At 44.5% G+C, this 17715-nt stretch overlaps 1 protein-coding gene across 1 annotated transcript; it reads right to left on the bottom strand.

Annotated features, from left to right (window-relative positions):
• Positions 1-2311: 2311 nt before the first annotated feature.
• rab13.L (RAB13, member RAS oncogene family L homeolog) lies at positions 2312-12963 on the bottom strand (the record flags this gene model as incomplete). Its single annotated transcript, NM_001127843.1, is given in 8 exon segments — positions 2312-4012; positions 4088-4138; positions 5164-5229; positions 5534-5623; positions 5753-5830; positions 6604-6664; positions 8696-8756; positions 12784-12963. Coding segments are annotated over 8 exon segments (606 nt in total). The 3' UTR covers positions 2312-3937.
• Positions 12964-17715: the final 4752 nt, after the last annotated feature.

Below are 17715 nucleotides of genomic sequence, written 5' to 3'. Positions count from 1 at the left end.
TGCTGTGTGTTCTGGGGTATTATACATGTAATTGGCCCTGTATTTATCTGCTGTGTGTTCTGGGGTATTATACATGTAATTGGCACTGTATTTATCTGCTGTGTGTTCTGGGGTATTATACATGTAATTGGCCCTGTATTTATCTGCTGTGTGTTCTGGGGTATTATACATGTAATTGGCACTGTATTTATCTGCTGTGGGTTCTGGGGTATTATACATGGAATTGGCCCTGTATTTATCCTGCTGTGTGTTCTGGGGTATTATACATGGAATTGGCCCTGTATTTATCTGCTGTGGGTTCTGGGGTATTATACATGGAATTGGCCCTGTATTTATCCTGCTGTGGGTTCTGGGTATTATACATGGAATTACCACTGTATTTATCTGCTGTGTGTTCTGGGGTATTATACATGGAATTGGCCCTGTATTTATCCTGCTGTGTGTTCTGGGGTATTATATATGGAATTGGCCCTGTATTTATCCTGCTGTGAGTTCGGGGGTATTATACATGGAATTGGCCCTGTATTTATCTGCTGTGGGTTCTGGGGTATTATACATGGAATTGGCCCTGTATTTATCCTGCTGTGAGTTCGGGGGTATTATACATGGAATTGGCCCTGTATTTATCTGCTGTGAGTTCGGGGGTATTATACATGGAATTGGCCCTGTATTTATCCTACTGTGGGTTCTGGGATATTATACATGGAATTGGCACTGTATTTATCTGCTGTGTGTTCTGGGGTATTATACATGGAATTGGCACTGTATTTATCTGCTGTGGGTTCTGGGGTATTATACATGGAATTGGTCCTGTATTTATCTGCTGTGGGTTCTGGGGTATTATACATGGAATTGGCCCTGTATTTATCTGCTGTGTGTTCTGGGGTATTATACATGGAATTGGCCCTGTATTTATCTGCTGTGTGTTCTGGGGTATTATACATGGAATTGGCCCTGTATTTATCCTGCTGTGGGTTCTGGGGTATTATACATGGAATGGGCACTGTATTTATCCTGCTGTGGGTTCTGGGGTATTATACATGGAATTGGCCCTGTATTTATCTGCTGTGTATTCTGGGGTATTATACATGGAATTGGCCCTGTATTTATCTGCTGTGAGTTCGGGGGTATTATACATGGAATTGGCCCTGTATTTATCTGCTGTGAGTTCGGGGGTATTATACATGGAATTGGTCCTGTATTTATCTGCTGTGAGTTCGGGGGTATTATACATGGAATTGGTCCTGTATTTATCTGCTGTGTGTTCTGGGGTATTATACATGGAATTGGCCCTGTATTTATCCTGCTGTGTGTTCTGGGGTATTATACATGGAATTGGCACTGTATTTATCTGCTGTGTGTTCTGGGGTATTATACATGGAATTGGCACTGTATTTATCTGCTGTGGGTTCTGGGGTATTATACATGGAATTGGTCCTGTATTTATCTGCTGTGGGTTCTGGGGTATTATACATGGAATTGGCCCTGTATTTATCTGCTGTGTGTTCTGGGGTATTATACATGGAATTGGCCCTGTATTTATCTGCTGTGTGTTCTGGGGTATTATACATGGAATTGGCCCTGTATTTATCCTGCTGTGGGTTCTGGGGTATTATACATGGAATGGGCACTGTATTTATCCTGCTGTGGGTTCTGGGGTATTATACATGGAATTGGCCCTGTATTTATCTGCTGTGTATTCTGGGGTATTATACATGGAATTGGCCCTGTATTTATCTGCTGTGAGTTCGGGGGTATTATACATGGAATTGGCCCTGTATTTATCTGCTGTGAGTTCGGGGGTATTATACATGGAATTGGTCCTGTATTTATCTGCTGTGAGTTCGGGGGTATTATACATGGAATTGGTCCTGTATTTATCTGCTGTGTGTTCTGGGGTATTATACATGGAATTGGCCCTGTATTTATCTGCTGTGGGTTCTGGGGTATTATACATGGAATTGGCCCTGTATTTATCTGCTGTGTGTTCTGGGGTATTATACATGGAATTGGCCCTGTATTTATCCTGCTGTGGGTTCTGGGGTATTATACATGGAATTGGCCCTGTATTTATCTGCTGTGGGTTCTGGGGTATTATACATGGAATTGGTCCTGTATTTATCTGCTGTGGGTTCTGGGGTATTATACATGGAATTGACACTGTATTTATCTGCTGTGGGTTCTGGGGTATTATACATGGAATTGGCTCTGTATTTATCTGCTGTGGGTTCTGGGGTATTATACATGGAATTGGCACTGAATTTATCCCAGAGTGGATTCTTCACACATAATGAATCAGAGTCACGTGGAGAATGTTAAATTCTAGTTTATTAGTCTTTATTTCTGGTACAAATCAGAATATGACACATAAAGGGCAGAAAGGCACAGTATTGATACAGTAGCTGATAAAGGCACATGATCCACCACTCAGAATTCTGCATTTTCCTATGTTACTTGGCTCTGGCTTTTTGAATTTTTGGATTGGCTCAGGCTGCTCTCACAGTAACACTTTGCACCCTCCTCATTCTGCATTACAAGATCAGCGGTCAGCTGGAACACCCAACTAGGCCTGCTGGGAGTTGTAGTCGGACAACAGCTGGAAGCCCAAGTGATGGCGGGGCATACACATTAATCTTTGTCCCCTAAATGTGAGATATATTCATTGCCATTTTATTCTTATATATTGAACCCACCTTTTGTTCCAACATCAAACAATCTTTCACTTGAATAAACAGATTTCCCATTCCTTCTCCATCCTGATACTTCCTAAATATCACTTGCTACTCCCAATATATATACCTGACACCTTGTGCCCATTCACATACACCTTCTTTCATCTCACACATTTAAAGGGATACTGTCGTCTCATTATAACCTGCAGGTGTCAAAAGGGCACCCAGAATTCCCAGGGGGGCAGGTGTTGTTGGGGGGGACTGGTTGGGATACAGGCCGGGGCCCAAGGAAGACTAATCCACGTTGTTTCCATTTAACTGATTACACCAGGATTAATAGGGTGGGAGGTTAGAAGGTTGGGAAAGGGTTAAAGGGCAGTTGGGAGGTAGAGGGAAAGCTGGAGTGGAGACTGGGGCAGATATGGATTAATGGTGGTAAATGTAACCTCAGGCTAAGCCTTCTTGTCTCTGCTACAGACAGACTATTGCTATAAAATCTATAATCCCAGCCATAAAGCAAACTAGGACTGCTGTGCTAAACCAGAGAGGAAGTAGAGATGGTCACATGATCTACCAGTATATAAAATGTCTCTATTCAGGAACAGAAAGTTGTATATATATATCTTATCGCTCATACTCTACAATTTAATCTGGCAACAGTATCCCTTTAAAACAGGCCGGTTTTATGCAGAATAACAGAATATTGGGAAACGATTGCTGCTGAAATAACAAATTTCTATAAAATCCCTGAATTGGCACTGCTAGAATCCCACGTAATTCCCCGTGTGCAGCCAATGGTCCCATTAGAGCTGCATTTGTGATAAAGAAAAGATGCAGCCAACTTTCCCTTTAAGACTGCAATGAATAATATTTGGAATATCCCAAAGTTCTGAGCGATTCTGCCACCTCCCAAACCTGCTCACTCCGCCAAGTCTCACCCCCTAAAAGGGAGTTCCAGCAGCCGCCACCAGGGGGCAGGAGAGTCCACTTGCTGCATAAGGAGCCCCAGCAGAATAATATCTATAGAGAGAACACCCCCGTGGTACTTGGATTCTCCCTGCTACAGGGTCTTGGCACTAAGCGTTGCTCAAAAAGGGGGGCTGGGAAAGTCTCCCAATAAAGTCCAGGAAATGGGGTGAGTCAGGGACCCCGAGATTTTCCTCTTTTCACAGCAGGTTCCTGGGTCTCGCTCATAATTTAAAGTCCTATATTTGCCTTTCCCCATAAACTGACTGGGGCCCGACAGTCGTTCCCTCCTCATCCCTTTAAAGCACAGAACACTTGTTACTTCCCTTCTTCGATGAGCCTTTCAGATCCACTGGGTCCTTAACTCCTGGAGCCTAAACAGACACAGGGGGGAGTCAGTATCAGGACTGGGGGCGGAGCTTAAACCCCAAATTCTTCCATATACTTACTGATCTCTTGGAGATTTTCATTAGGATATCTGTGGCCAGTGTATTAAATGACTGCAAGATAGAAATATGAGCGAGAGGTTATATATGTGGGATAATGTACCCCCTACTGTAAATGATAAGGATATTAGAAGTCACTGAGGGGTTGTTCTGTGACCATATAAAGGCACAAGGCTGCAGGCTGAGTTATACAGGGTTCTCTGAGTATCACTCATGTATTATAAGGGATAATGTACCCCCTACTGTAAATGATAAGGATATTAGAAGTCACTGAGGGGTTGTTCTGTGACCATATAAAGACACAAGGCTGCAGGCTGAGTTATACAGGGTTCTCTGAGTATCACTCATGTATTATAAGGGATAATGTACCCCCTACTGTAAATGATAAGGATATTAGAAGTCACTGAGGGGTTGTTCTGTGACCATATAAAGACACAAGGCTGCAGGCTGAGTTATAAAGGGAACTCTGAGTATCACTCATGTATTATAAGGGATAATGTACCCCCTACTGTAAATGATAAGGATATTAGAAGTTACTGAGGGGTTGTTCTGTGACCATATAAAGGCACAAGGCTGCAGGCTGAGTTATACAGGGTTCTCTGAGTATCACTCATGTATTATAAGGGATAATGTACCCCCTACTGTAAATGATAAGGATATTAGAAGTCACTGAGGGGTTGTTCTGTGACCATATAAAGACACAAGGCTGCAGGCTGAGTTATACAGGGAACTCTGAGTATCACTCATGTATTATAAGGGATAATGTACCCCCTACTGTAAATGATAAGGATATTAGAAGTCACTGAGGGGTTGTTCTGTGACCATATAAAGACACAAGGCTGCAGGCTGAGTTATACAGGGAATTCTGAGTATCACTCATGTATTATAAGAGATAATGTACCCCCTACTGTAAATGATAAGGATATTAGAAGTCACTGAGGGGTTGTTCTGTGACCATATAAAGACACAAGGCTACAGGCTGAGTTATACAGGGAACTCTGAGTATCACTCATGTATTATAAGGGATAATGTACCCCCTACTGTGAATGATAAGGATATTAGAAGTCGCTGGTACCAACCTCATCTACATTCAGACTGGACTTGGCACTTGTCTCGAAAAATCGGATGCCATGTTCCTTAGCGAGCTGGTGAAGGAGAAAAGGATTTAGTTACAGGCGCAAGGCAATGAATGAGTTAATTACAAGTATCACATGACTGTGTTCCTGAGCAGCCACTGCATTTAGTTTCCCTATCAGATGGTGACACCATTGGCCAATCATGTGCAGGGGCCCATCCACCTCCGAAGGGAAAGGGCTGCGGTAATTGGATAATTGCTAAAACTCTTAAGCCCCGCCCCATCAGGCAACTTACTGGACATCAGACCAAGTGCTCATTATTTCTATATTTATTAGAATAATAATAATAATCAGCAATAACACAGACACTGACCTTCTCGCCTCGCTCCTTGGGCACTTTCCTTTTATTCTCCATGTCGCACTTATTACCCAGCAGCATCCTCTCCACCCCGGCTGATGCGTTCTGCGCGTACAACACGGAAACACGTTAGCGTGACCTTTGTAACTATTAGTATTAGTTATTGTTGTTACTGAAAATCTGTTTGTATTGATGCCTATAGGCGGGAGCTGCCATACCGCACATACTACTTACCTCTTTAATACTCTTCATCCAGTTCTGGATATTCTCGTAGGATCGCTCGTCTGTGATGTCATAGACCAGTATAATCCCCTGCCATAGAAACCCAGGAGGTGAGTGGAGCATCAGAACCAGTAACTCCCAGCAAGCCCCTCACATAACCCTGGTACACAGCGAGGCTTCTTAAAGGGGTGGTTCACCTTAAAGTTACAGTAACTTTTAGTATGTTATAGAATGGCTCATTGTCTTAATTATTTATTTTATCGTTTTTCAATTATTTGCCTTCTTCTTCTGACTCTTTCCAGCTTTCAAATGGGGGTCACTGACCCCATCTAAAAAAACAAATGCTCTGTAAGGCAAATGTATTGTTATTGCTACTTTTTATTCCTTAGCTTTCTATTCAGGCCTCTCCTATTCATATTCCAGTCTCTCATTCAAATCAATGTATGGTTGCTAGGAGAATTTTGACCTTAGCAACCAGACTGCTGGAATTACAAACTGGAGAGCTGCTGAATAAAAAGCTAAATAACTCAAAAACCACAAATAATAAAAAATGAAAACCAATTGCAAATTGTCTCAGAATATCCCTCTCTACATCATACTAACAGTTAATTTAAAGGTGAACAATCCCTTTACTTCTCACTGGTACATCTCACAGCCCCACTGGGTTCACCAAACTGCTGCTCTTGGGGAGACTACTCCCACAGGTACAGAATAATGTGTAGAACACTATATATAACCACACCCATAGTAGTGTTCATTACTGTACTACAACTCCCAGAATCCTTGGCAAACTCGGTTGTAGTTCAGCAGCTGTAATGTATGTGCTGGGGTCACACAGTAACCAGGATTAATGTGCCACTTACCATGGCCCCCCGATAATACGCCGTTGTGATTGTTTTAAATCTCTCCTGCCCGGCCGTGTCCCTAAAAGAAAGTAGAATGGGGGTCACCCATAAACATGTCACTGTCATTAGGAATTCACAGGCCCCTCCCACATCCAGAGACCTCATTGCGATTACCGCCCTTTGGCCGAAGTTGGGCAGCGCCCGGGGGTATGAGATAAGGGGGGACAGATACAGGAGCAGTTTATCTCGGGTGCTGCTCAACATCTGCTACAATAAAATGGGAGTCACACTAGGGAGATGCCGCCTACTTATCTCTGTTATCAACCTGACAGTTAGTATCATCGTTACTGGCGCTGGATTATACCATTCAATGGCAAAGAGAGGTGACGTACCTGCGGGTGGAATCCGGCTATTAAAGGACAAGTAACACTCCAACAATTGTCTGTAACATCACAGACTAGTTTAACTTATTCCTCCCCTTGTGCTGATAAACATAACTTTTGCTTAAAGTCACACAGAATAATACATTAAAGGGGTGCTTCACCTTCAAGGTAACTTTTAGTATGTTATATAAAGGCTAATTCTAAGCATATTTTCAATTGGCCGTAATTTTTTCTCTATTTTTTTTTTTTTTTAATTATTAGCCTTCTTCTTCTGAATCTTTCCAGCTTTTAAATGGGAGTCGCTGACCCCATTTAAAAAAAACAAATGCTCTGTAAGGCTACAAATGTATTTTATTGCTATTTTTTATTATTCATCTTTCTACTCAGGCCTCTCCTGTTCATATTCCAGTCTCTAATTCTAATCAATGCATGTTGCTAGGGGAATTTGGACCCTAGCAACCAGACGGCTGATATTGCAAACTGGAGAGCAATAGTGCTGCTAGAACAAACACTTACTAGTGGCGGTGAAATCTGTTTTACAGAAGATCTTCCCACTGACACTTCCCTTGAACCCCCCAAGCAGCCCCCCCCCACTTGACTCCATTACATACGCCACTCGTGATGTCTCCTTTTATTTCAAATGGATCCTTATCTCTTCTGCCTGGGACTGTCGTGGTTTTCTCTATATAATCAGCAGCCGTATCGTTTTTTTTCCACCAGGATGTTGGTGTAACATAATGACATAACGACTGAGTGTTCATTGGCCCTTAAGTTCCTGCTACGTCAGAAGGTGATTAACAGTCACTTACAGTGTCTTGTTGTTATACTGTATGTGCCAATGTTTTGCAAAGATATTTCTTATGTCTTTATGTTCCTTACTGTAATCACTTATCAGTCCTATGACTTGTCATTTACTTTTCTTTTAGGAGACAAAAAACCCTCTCCAACAGGAGGCAAGAGCCAACAACCCCTCTTTAACAAGAGCCAAAAAAACCCTCTCCAACAGGAGCCAAAAAAAACCCTCTCCAACAGGAGCCAAAAAAACCCTCTCCAACAGGAGCCAAAAAAACCCTCTCCAACAGGAGCCAAAAAACTCTCTCCAACAGGAGCCAAAAAAAACCCTCTCCAACAGGAGCCAAAAAACTCTCTCCAACAGGAGCCAAAAAAAACCCTCTCCAACAGGAGCCAAAAAACCCTCTCCAACAGGAGCCAAAAAAACCCTCTCCAACAGGAGCCAAAAAAACCCTCTCCAACAGGAGCCAAAAAACTCTCTCCAACAGGAGCCAAAAAACTCTCTCCAACAGGAGCCAAAAAAAACCCTCTCCAACAGGAGCCAAAAAACTCTCTCCAACAGGAGCCAAAAAAAACCCTCTCCAACAGGAGCCAAAAAACTCTCTCCAACAGGAGCCAAAAAAAACCCTCTCCAACAGGAGCCAAAAAACCCTCTCCAACAGGAGCCAAAAAAAACCCTCTCCAACAGGAGCCAAAAAAAACCCTCTCCAACAGGAGCCAAAAAAAACCCTCTCCAATAGGAGCCAACAACCCCAAGCTTTAAACTATTGGTTGCAGTTTCTTTCCTCTATACAAATGTAACAACATCTACATGTAACACAACAAACAAAGAACATGCTTTCCTATGGTGTTTCCTGGTGTTACTTGACCTTTAAACAATGTAGCTGATTGTCTAGCAACCTCTCAGCTCAGTGAATAAGGGGTTAATTACTCACCAGACCTGAAGTTTTATTTTCTTCCCCTCGATCTCTGTGGTTCTGATTTTAAAGTCAATACCTGGGGAGGGAAAATAAATGTCACATATTATATATATATATATACACAAAAAGGGGCCCCTAAGCAGAGGGTCTGGGGCCAAACTCTAAAATCTGCCTTTAAAAAATAAGGGCCAATGGCAAAATATCGTCGGATTAGAGAAAGGGGAAGTAAAACAGTGACTGTATCAGTTCCTATTCGCTGTGTGGGATTGGGCACGTCAGGATTCCCTGTTATATTGTCCGTTGGCTCCAGATATAAGTGGCCCTAGTGTGTGGGAATGTGATAGGCCCTTAGAGTGTAAGCTCCTATGGGTCAGGGACTGATGTAGTGTCTCTGTACTGTGCTGTGGGATATGTTTGCACTATACAAATAAGAGAAAATAATAATGAGAGCTCAGGCTGTGGGATTATATATATAGATGTTTATTGGTTATCCAAGCGCAGCGGTTTTTGTTGCGGTCGCATCTCACGGCTATAAATATCCCGGGGCAGAATCAGAACAATGTGCAAACTCGCTCCATTCAACCTCATCCACTTGTTTCTTCTCTAAACAATGAGACTTTCATGGTGTCGTCTAAACATAGTATTGTGGGAAGTGAGAATAACAGCGCTGCTAGCGGGGCCCCGGCATTGGGGGGAGTCTCAGCATCTGGGGCGCAGTTATTTACTGGAAGTATTGCAGTCAGGTTATGGGATTCATTGGTGGGGAGGAAAGGAGATCTCACCATCAGCATAGGAAGGAGTTCTTTACTGTAAGGGCAGTCAGGTTATGGGATTCCCTACCAAGAGAGGGGGAATGAGTGATTCATTGGTGGGGAGGAAAGGAGATCTCACCATCAGCATAGGAAGGGGTTCTTTACTGTAAGGACAGTCAGGTTATGGGATTCCCTACCAAGAGAGGGGAATGAGTGATTGGTGGGAGAAGAAAGGGATTTGATTATCAGCATAGGAAGGGGTATTCGTCCTGTATAACTAATTAGCAAGTGTTAGACAGATACCAGTGCAGCCTGCATCTAGATTAATTGCTAATTAGCCCAGGAGGAAGTTTCTTACACTAATCTCTGAAAGGGATCCGTTGCTATGGAGCAGAGGTGGGGCTGGTGCTGGGGACTTTCCTAATCAGGACTCTCAGGAAGAGTGGGAAAGAAGAGTGGGAAAGAAGAGAGGGAAGGAAGAGTGGGGAAGGAAGAGTGGGGAAGGAAGAGTGGGGAAGGAAGAGTGGGGAAGGAAGAGTGGGGAAGGAAGAGTGGGGAAGGAAGAGTGGGGAAGGAAGAGTGGGGAAGGAAGAGTGGGGAAGGAAGAGTGGGGAAGGAAGAGTGGGGAAGGAAGAGTGGGGAAGGAAGAGTGGGGAAGGAAGAGTGGGGAAGGAAGAGTGGGGAAGGAAGAGTAGGGAGGAAGAGTAGGGAGGAAGAGTAGGGAGGAAGAGAAGGAAGGAAGAGTGGGGAGGAAGAGAGGGAAGGAAGAGAGGGAAGGAAGAGTGGGGAGGAAGAGAGGGAAGGAAGAGTGGGGAGGAAGAGTGGGGAGGAAGAGTGGGGAGGAAGAGTGGGGAGGAAGAGTGGGGAGGAAGAGTGGGGAGGAAGAGTGGGGAGGAAGAGAGGGGAGGAAGAGAGGGAAGGAAGAGTGGGAAGGAAGAGTGGGGAGGAAGAGAGGGGAGGAAGAGAGGGAAGGAAGAGAGGGAAGGAAGAGTGGGGAGGAAGAGTGGGGGGGAAGAGAAGGAAGGAAGAGTGGGGAGGAAGTGTGGGAAGGAAGAAAGGGAAGGAAGAGTGGGGAGGAAGAGAGGGAAGGAAGAGTGGGGAGGAAGAGTGGGGAGGAAGAGAGGGAAGGAAGCAGTGGCGGAACTACCGGGGGAGCAGGGGGTGCGAGTGGGCCAGGGCCCGCACCCCCTCAGGGCCCCCCGGAAGTCTGTTCGCCTCTGTAAAAGACCGGCAAATGCGGCCGTACGGAGGGGGGCTGGGCCCGGCTGCGCGTCACGCACCAGGGCCCGTCCCCTCTAGGATTGCCACTGGAAGGAAGAGAGGGAAGGAAGAGAGGGAAGGAAGAGAGGGGAGGAAGAGAGGGGAGGAAGAGAGGGGAGGAAGAGAGGGGATCAAGAGTGGGGAGGAAGAGGTGGAAGGAAGAGAGGGAAAGAAGAGTGGGGAGGATGAGTGGAAGGAAGTGTGGGGAGTAAGAGTGGGGAGGAAGTAAGGGGGGTCTTTCCCTTTATATCCGGTGAGGAAGTGACACAATAAAGTCTCAGCTTTTTCCGCTCGGCTCTCAGGGAGGATTTCGGGAAGTGCAGAGCAACAGGCGACACGTCATTGATACATTTCACATCCCACTTCCACTGTCCCCTTATGTTTCCCCTGTATGTGATACAATGTAACAAAGGAAGTCATGTGATGCTGAGTAACGAGCCCAGTGATGTCATACATAGAGCTCTCTCTCTCTCTCTCTATATATATATATCTATATATATATACTGCTCTCTCTCTCTATATATATCTATATACTGTAGGCACACAGGGCCACACACATACTGAGGCCAGAGAAGTGGCAATGCTTTCATGGAGACATATAAAATCAGTGTTGGGGGGCAATATTACAAGTAACCAATAAATACTGCCCTCCCCCCCCCCAAGTGCCAGGCAATGTCTCTAGTGACGGCCCCCAGATGTTGCTGGGTTGTTAACCCGTGTGACTGCGCACCTTATAGAACATCACTTATACACAAACCAGGAGTGCAAGCAGGAAGGGGTTAACTCACTAGTCAGTCTAAATACGGGGGCTTTAACTAAGGGGGGAAGGCGGCAGAGCTAAAGTCCTGGGTGAATTGGGGGGGGTAGTTGGGAAACTTCTGGGGAAATTGAGAAACAGGGGAAAGGGGGCAGCACCCTACCCAAATCATTTGGTAGGTATGATTAAAGGGGTGGTTCAACTTTAAGTTAACTTTTAGTATGTTATAGAAAGGCTAATTATAAGCAACTTTTCAATTGGTCTTTATTAATTATTTGTTATACATTTTTAATTATTTGCTTTTTTCTTTTGACTCTTTCCAGCTTTCAAATGGGGGGTCACTGACCCCATGTAAAACAAACACTCTGTAAGGCTACAAATGTATTGTTACTATTTATTCCTCATCTTTCTATTCAGGCCTCTCCTATTCATATTCCAGTCTCTTATTCATATCAATGCACAGTTGCTAGGGTCATGTGGACCCTAGCAACAGACTGGTGAAATTACAAACTGGAGAGCTGCTGAATAAAAAGCTAAATAAGTAAAAAAACACAAATAATAAAAGAATTAAAAACAATTGCAAATAGTCTCAGAATATCCCTCTCTACATCATACTAACAGTTAATTTAAAGGTGAACAACCCCTTTAAGGCAACAGCACACCTGGAGATCCCCTCCATTAATTTTATTAATAGTCACCTGACCAGCAATTACAGCAGCGGGGGGTCCCGGAGGTGCCAGGGAGTTGCTGCCCACTCAGCTGGGAATCACATGGGTGCCATAAATGCTGGGAAACTCCCTGAGAGCCAGTGCCCTTAGTCCTATGCAGAGTTCGATATGGGAGTGGTCAGTAGGGGACGCTGGGACTTGTAGTTTAAGAACAGAGGTAGATGCAGGGAGTTGTAGTTTAAGAACAGCGGGGGATGCAGGGAGTTGTAGTTTAAGAACAGTGGGGGATGCAGGGAGTTGTAGTTTAAGAACAGCGGGGGATGCAAGGAGTTGTAGTTTAAGAACAGCGGGGGATGCAAGGAGTTGTAGTTTAAGAACAGCGGGGGATGCAAGGAGTTGTAGTTTAAGAACAGCGGGGGATGCAAGGAGTTGTAGTTTAAGAACAGCGGGGGATGCAAGGAGTTGTAGTTTAAGAACAGCGGGGGATGCAGGGAGTTGTGGTGCAACAGCAGAGGAAGCTGAGAGAGTTGGAAGGTTAAATCAGCGAGAGGGAGAGTCGAGTAAGAACAGCCTGAGGCTCTGCTCTGAATAGAAAGAGTTGAGTGAAGTTTCCCAGTGAGTTAGTGAGAAGCAGAGGGTCTCCTGGGCTGCAGAGCTGACACTCACCTATGGTGGAGATGTAGGTGCTGTTGAAGCTGTCCTCTGAGAAGCGCACAATGAGGCAGGTCTTGCCCACCCCGCTGTCCCCGATGAGCAGAAGTTTGAAGAGATGATCGTAGGCTTTCGCCATGTTGTCTGGGAGGGGAGAATACAAAGGCTGGAAGAGGAGGGATGGAATGAGGGAGGGGTGGGAAAGAGAGAGAGGGGGGAGAGGCTCGGGAGCAGAATGGATTGGCTGGGGGTGGAATGTTGGGAAGTTGTGTTGGGATAATACAGGGAGGGATAAAAGACAAAGCAGAGAGGGGGATAGAGGAAGTGATTCCTACTAAATGCCACTTTGCAACTAACTGTCACTTTCTCTTGTCTCTGTATAAACAACCCATCCCTGAGTGTCCCTCTATAAACAGTGCGGCCGGGAGTTGTATTCCTTCAGCAGCGGGGACAGTGGCATGCACGCCTTGCTGGGCCTTCTGGGAATTGTAGTTCTACAGCCAGACACTCCCCTCTCAGCAACAATTTCTGAAGCTGGTGGAGTTCTCACTGAGGCTTCTGGGAGTTGTAGTGATTAGGATAAAGAGAGGTTTACCCATCACGGAGGAATCGGGGAGTTGTGCAGCTAGTAAGATAAAGATACATTTCTCTGTGCATGCTGGGATTTGTAGTCTGACAGTAACTAGCATATTAACTCTCTCACCTGCGACGGTGATTTGGTGTCTTGTAGTTCTACAATCTTCTCTAAATGAGGGTTCTGGGAGTTGTAGTTTCCCAGTACCTGAATCACATATATAGCACACAGTGGCTGGCAGGGGATGCTGGGAGTGAGTGGGAGGAATGCTGGGAGTACTGCAGCATTTGGCACATTCTCTCCAGGCATTTGTAGATGGAGCCAGTACAGGGTTAAAGATTGCCCCGCCCTATATAACCCATAGCAACCAATCAGCAGTCAGCGGTTTGTGCTGCCCTAGTTAGTACATACCATAAACGTATTTACTTCCTATTCCAACAAGAGCTGCACTAATCACTTTCACTGACAGCTGAGGATCATGGGAATTGTTGTCCAGCTTCAGGTTGTTCAAACACAATAAAGTTCTACATGGCAGTCCCCTCATTCCATAGCCTGTACTCTAGTGCCTGGCAGTATGGCAGCTCCCACCCATATGTATCAATAACCAGCGGAAAAAGGCACCGAATTTACTGAGTCACTTGTTACCAACCCCCCCCCTGCTGTGTTCATGGAAAATCTGACTGTGCTGAATGAATCACTGAGACTCCAACTGTTCCCCCAATAATCCCCCCCCCCCAACCCACTCACTGAATTGTTTCCAAAGGTCTGCAATAAATGTTACTGGGAACCCCCTGCTGCCCAAATATAGTCACCCCCACTCTGCTCCTGCACTAGCGCCCCCTCTGCTGGCCGATCCCTCACACTGCACTCACCTTCCTCTCATCCAATAGCAACAGCAGCTCTCTCCCTGATTGGCCAACAAATCCTTCTTTGTATATTTCCTTACTATACACTATACAGCTTTACTCATAGTCTGTACAGAGAGATCCCATAAAACTATGGCAGCATAGGTATTCCCTGTACTAAGCACAATTCAGCAGGAACAGTCCCTAAGTTTGCTCATAGTCTGTACAGAGAGATCCCATAAAACTATGGCACATAGGTATTCTCTGTACTAAGCACAATTCAGCAGGAACAGTCCCTAAGTTTGCTCATAGTCTGTACAGAGAGATCCCATAAAACTATGGCAGCATAGGTATTCCCTGTACTAAGCACAATTCAGCAGGAACAGCCCCTAAATTTGATCATAGTCTGTCCCGAGAGATCCCATAAAACTATGGCAGCATAGGTATCCCCTGTACTAAGCACAATTCAGCAGGAACAGCACCTAAGTTTGCTCATAGTCTGTACAGAGAGATCCCATAAAACTATGGCAACATAGGTATTCCTCTGTACTAAGCACAATTCAGCAGGAACAGCCCCTAAGTTTGCTCATAGTCTGTACAGAGAGATCCCATAAAACTATGGCAGTATAGGTATCCCCTGTACTAAGCACAATTCAGCAGGAACAGTCCCTAAGTTTGCTCATAGACTGAACAGAGAGATCCCATAAAACTATGGCAGCATAGGTATTCCTCTGTACTAAGCACAATTCAGCAGGAACAGCCCCTAAGTTTGCTCATAGTCTGTACAGAGAGATCCCATAAAACTATGGCAGCATAGGTATTCCCCTGTACTAAGCACAATTCAGCAGGAACAGCCCCTAAGTTTGCTCATAGTCTGTACAGAGAGATCCCATAAAACTATGGCAGTATAGGTATTCCCTGTACTAAGCACAATTCAGCAGGAACAGTCCCTAAGTTTGCTCATAGTCTATACAGAGGGATCCCATAAAACTATGGCAGCATAGGTATTCCCTGTACTAAGCACAATTCCAAAATTTAGGATCCCAGCCCCCATGTTGCCCCTGGCAGATTCAAGCTGATTAATAAAATACCCTGTTGGTTGGTGCAGCGATTGAACCCGCCTGTTCCCAGTGCTACAGACCAGTCAGAGCCAGTCAGAGGCTTTGGGGGAATTTCCATTATGAGGTTAGTTGAGCACAAGTCATAAGGGTCAGACTTACTGGTTTACAGTAACACTACATTCCACCCCGGGGCAACATGAAGTGAACTCTCTATACAGTGTAAGTGATTGACATTACTGCACATTGATAAGAAGTGGGGTGTCTGAGAAGACATTAGAGTAGAACAGGGTGATCTGCATGTGGCACCCCAGGGAACAGTGGGGCCCCTGACTGTACACTTTGTATTTACTGCCCCCTCCCCACTCCCGATTGTGTGTTCCTTTCTCTGCTGTATCTACTTGTTATCCCTGAGAGCACAGGCAGCACAGAAGCTGGTGGCCATATTGCTACAAGGTGTGGCACCTTATCTATAATAAATTAGTCTTCCCATCCATGTCTCTTCCTACTTATAACCCTGACCGGGCCCCTATAATACCGGATCAGAACAGGGAACCAGGGTCCCTCTGACTCACTTCCCCTTTAATCATTTCCCCTTTTTCTACTTACAGAGCAAGGAATGAAATTCCTGAGGATCGGGGTCGGGGAAGTAAAGGGAATAAGGAATTATGTGGATCCTGCAGGAATGATAGTTGTTTGTGATTGGTTGCTCAGTTAAATGCGCTTCCCTCCCTACAGAGTGTTGGCCGTGTGATTGGATGAATCTGTGTGTGTGGGGTCACATGGCACGCTATTGGGGAATTCACTGATAGATAAAGACAGGGCCACCATCAGTATGTTAGTATGTTATAGGCCAATTCTAAGCAACTTTTTAATTGGTTTTCATTTTTTATTTTTTGTATTATTTTTTTTATCTTCTTACTCTCTCCAGCTTTCAAATGGGGTTCAGTGACCCCATTTAAACAACACGTGCTCTGTAAGGCTACAAATGTATTGTTATTGCTACTTTTTATTACTCATCTTTCTATTTAGTCCCTCTCCTATTCATATTCCAGTCTGTTATTCAAATCAGTGCTTGGTTGCTAGGGGAAGTTGGACCCTAGCAACCAGATGGCTGAAATTACAAACTGGAGAGCTGCTGAATAAAAAGCTAAATAAGTCAAAAACCACAAATAATAATGTTGTTTTAAATATCATTCTTTTATTTTACAGATGTAACATTGCCCAGGCGATGGTTTGTACCTGCGCTGGAGAAGAATATGGGGTGTAACCTGATAAAGCCAAACACAATACACCCCCAAAACTGCTCACAACTAGAAACACGAAAAGTGAAAGCGATCGCAGGTCTCTTGATTTTCAATAATAACTTCTGCCGAGTTCTTTCACTTTTACTTTGAAAAACCTTCACTGGGCGGCGGATTCACTGAATAATAGAGGAAACAACTTGTACCCTGTATTGGAAGTGGGGAAATACATTTTTGGGAATCTTAGTAATGCACCGAATGCACTATTTTGGATCGGCCGGATCCCTGAATTCTTGGTGAAAGATTCGGTCAAATACTGAATCCGAATTTGCACATGCAAATTAGGGTCAGGAAAGGAAAAAGTGGAAAAATTCTTCTTTTGTGACAAAAAGTCCCTTGATTTCCCTACCTGCCCCTAATTTACATATGCAAATTAAGATTCGGATTTAGTTCGGCCAGGCACAAGGATTCGGCCGAATCCGAATCCTGCTTAAAAAGGACAAATCCTGTACTGAATCCTGCTGAAAAAGCCTGAATCCTGGCCGAATCCCAAACAGAATCCTACTGGAAAAAGCTGAATTCTTGGCCGAATCCCGAACTGAATTCTGCTGAAAAAGCCTGAATCCTGGCCGAATCCCGAACCGAATCCTGCTGAAAATGCCCAAATCCTGAATACTGCTGAAAAATGCTGAATTCTTGGCCGAATCCTGCTGAAAAAGATAAATCCTGGCCGAATCCCGAACTGAATTCTGCTGAAAAATGCCGAAACCTACCAGAATCCCAAACCGAATCCTGCTGAAAAAGGCTGAATTCTTGGCCAAATCTTGCTGAAAAAAACCGAATCCTGAACCGAATCCTGCTGAAAAATGCCGAATTCATGGCCGAATCCTGCCCGAATTTCTAACCGAATTCTGCTGAAAAAGGCAAAATCCTGGCTGAATCCCAAACCGAATCCTGGATTCGGTGCATCCCTAATTAGTATCACTCATGTAGCATTAAAAGGGGCAATTGATCTTTAAGTTAACTTTTGAATTCTACTGAAAAATGCCAAAACCTACCAGAATCCCAAACCGAATCCTGCTGAAAAAGACAAATCCTGGCCGAATCCTGAACTGAATTCTGCTGAAAAAGGCCGAATCCTGCCTGAATCCTGAACCGAATCCTGTTGAAAAATGCCGACTTTTTGGCCGAATCTTGCTGAAAAAAACCAAATCCTGAACCGAATC

Source organism: Xenopus laevis, chromosome 8L, assembly GCF_017654675.1.
Source record: "Xenopus laevis strain J_2021 chromosome 8L, Xenopus_laevis_v10.1, whole genome shotgun sequence".
In the NCBI taxonomy this organism is placed as follows: Eukaryota; Metazoa; Chordata; class Amphibia; order Anura; family Pipidae; genus Xenopus; species Xenopus laevis.
This window is presented reverse-complemented; position numbering and strand designations above follow the sequence as displayed.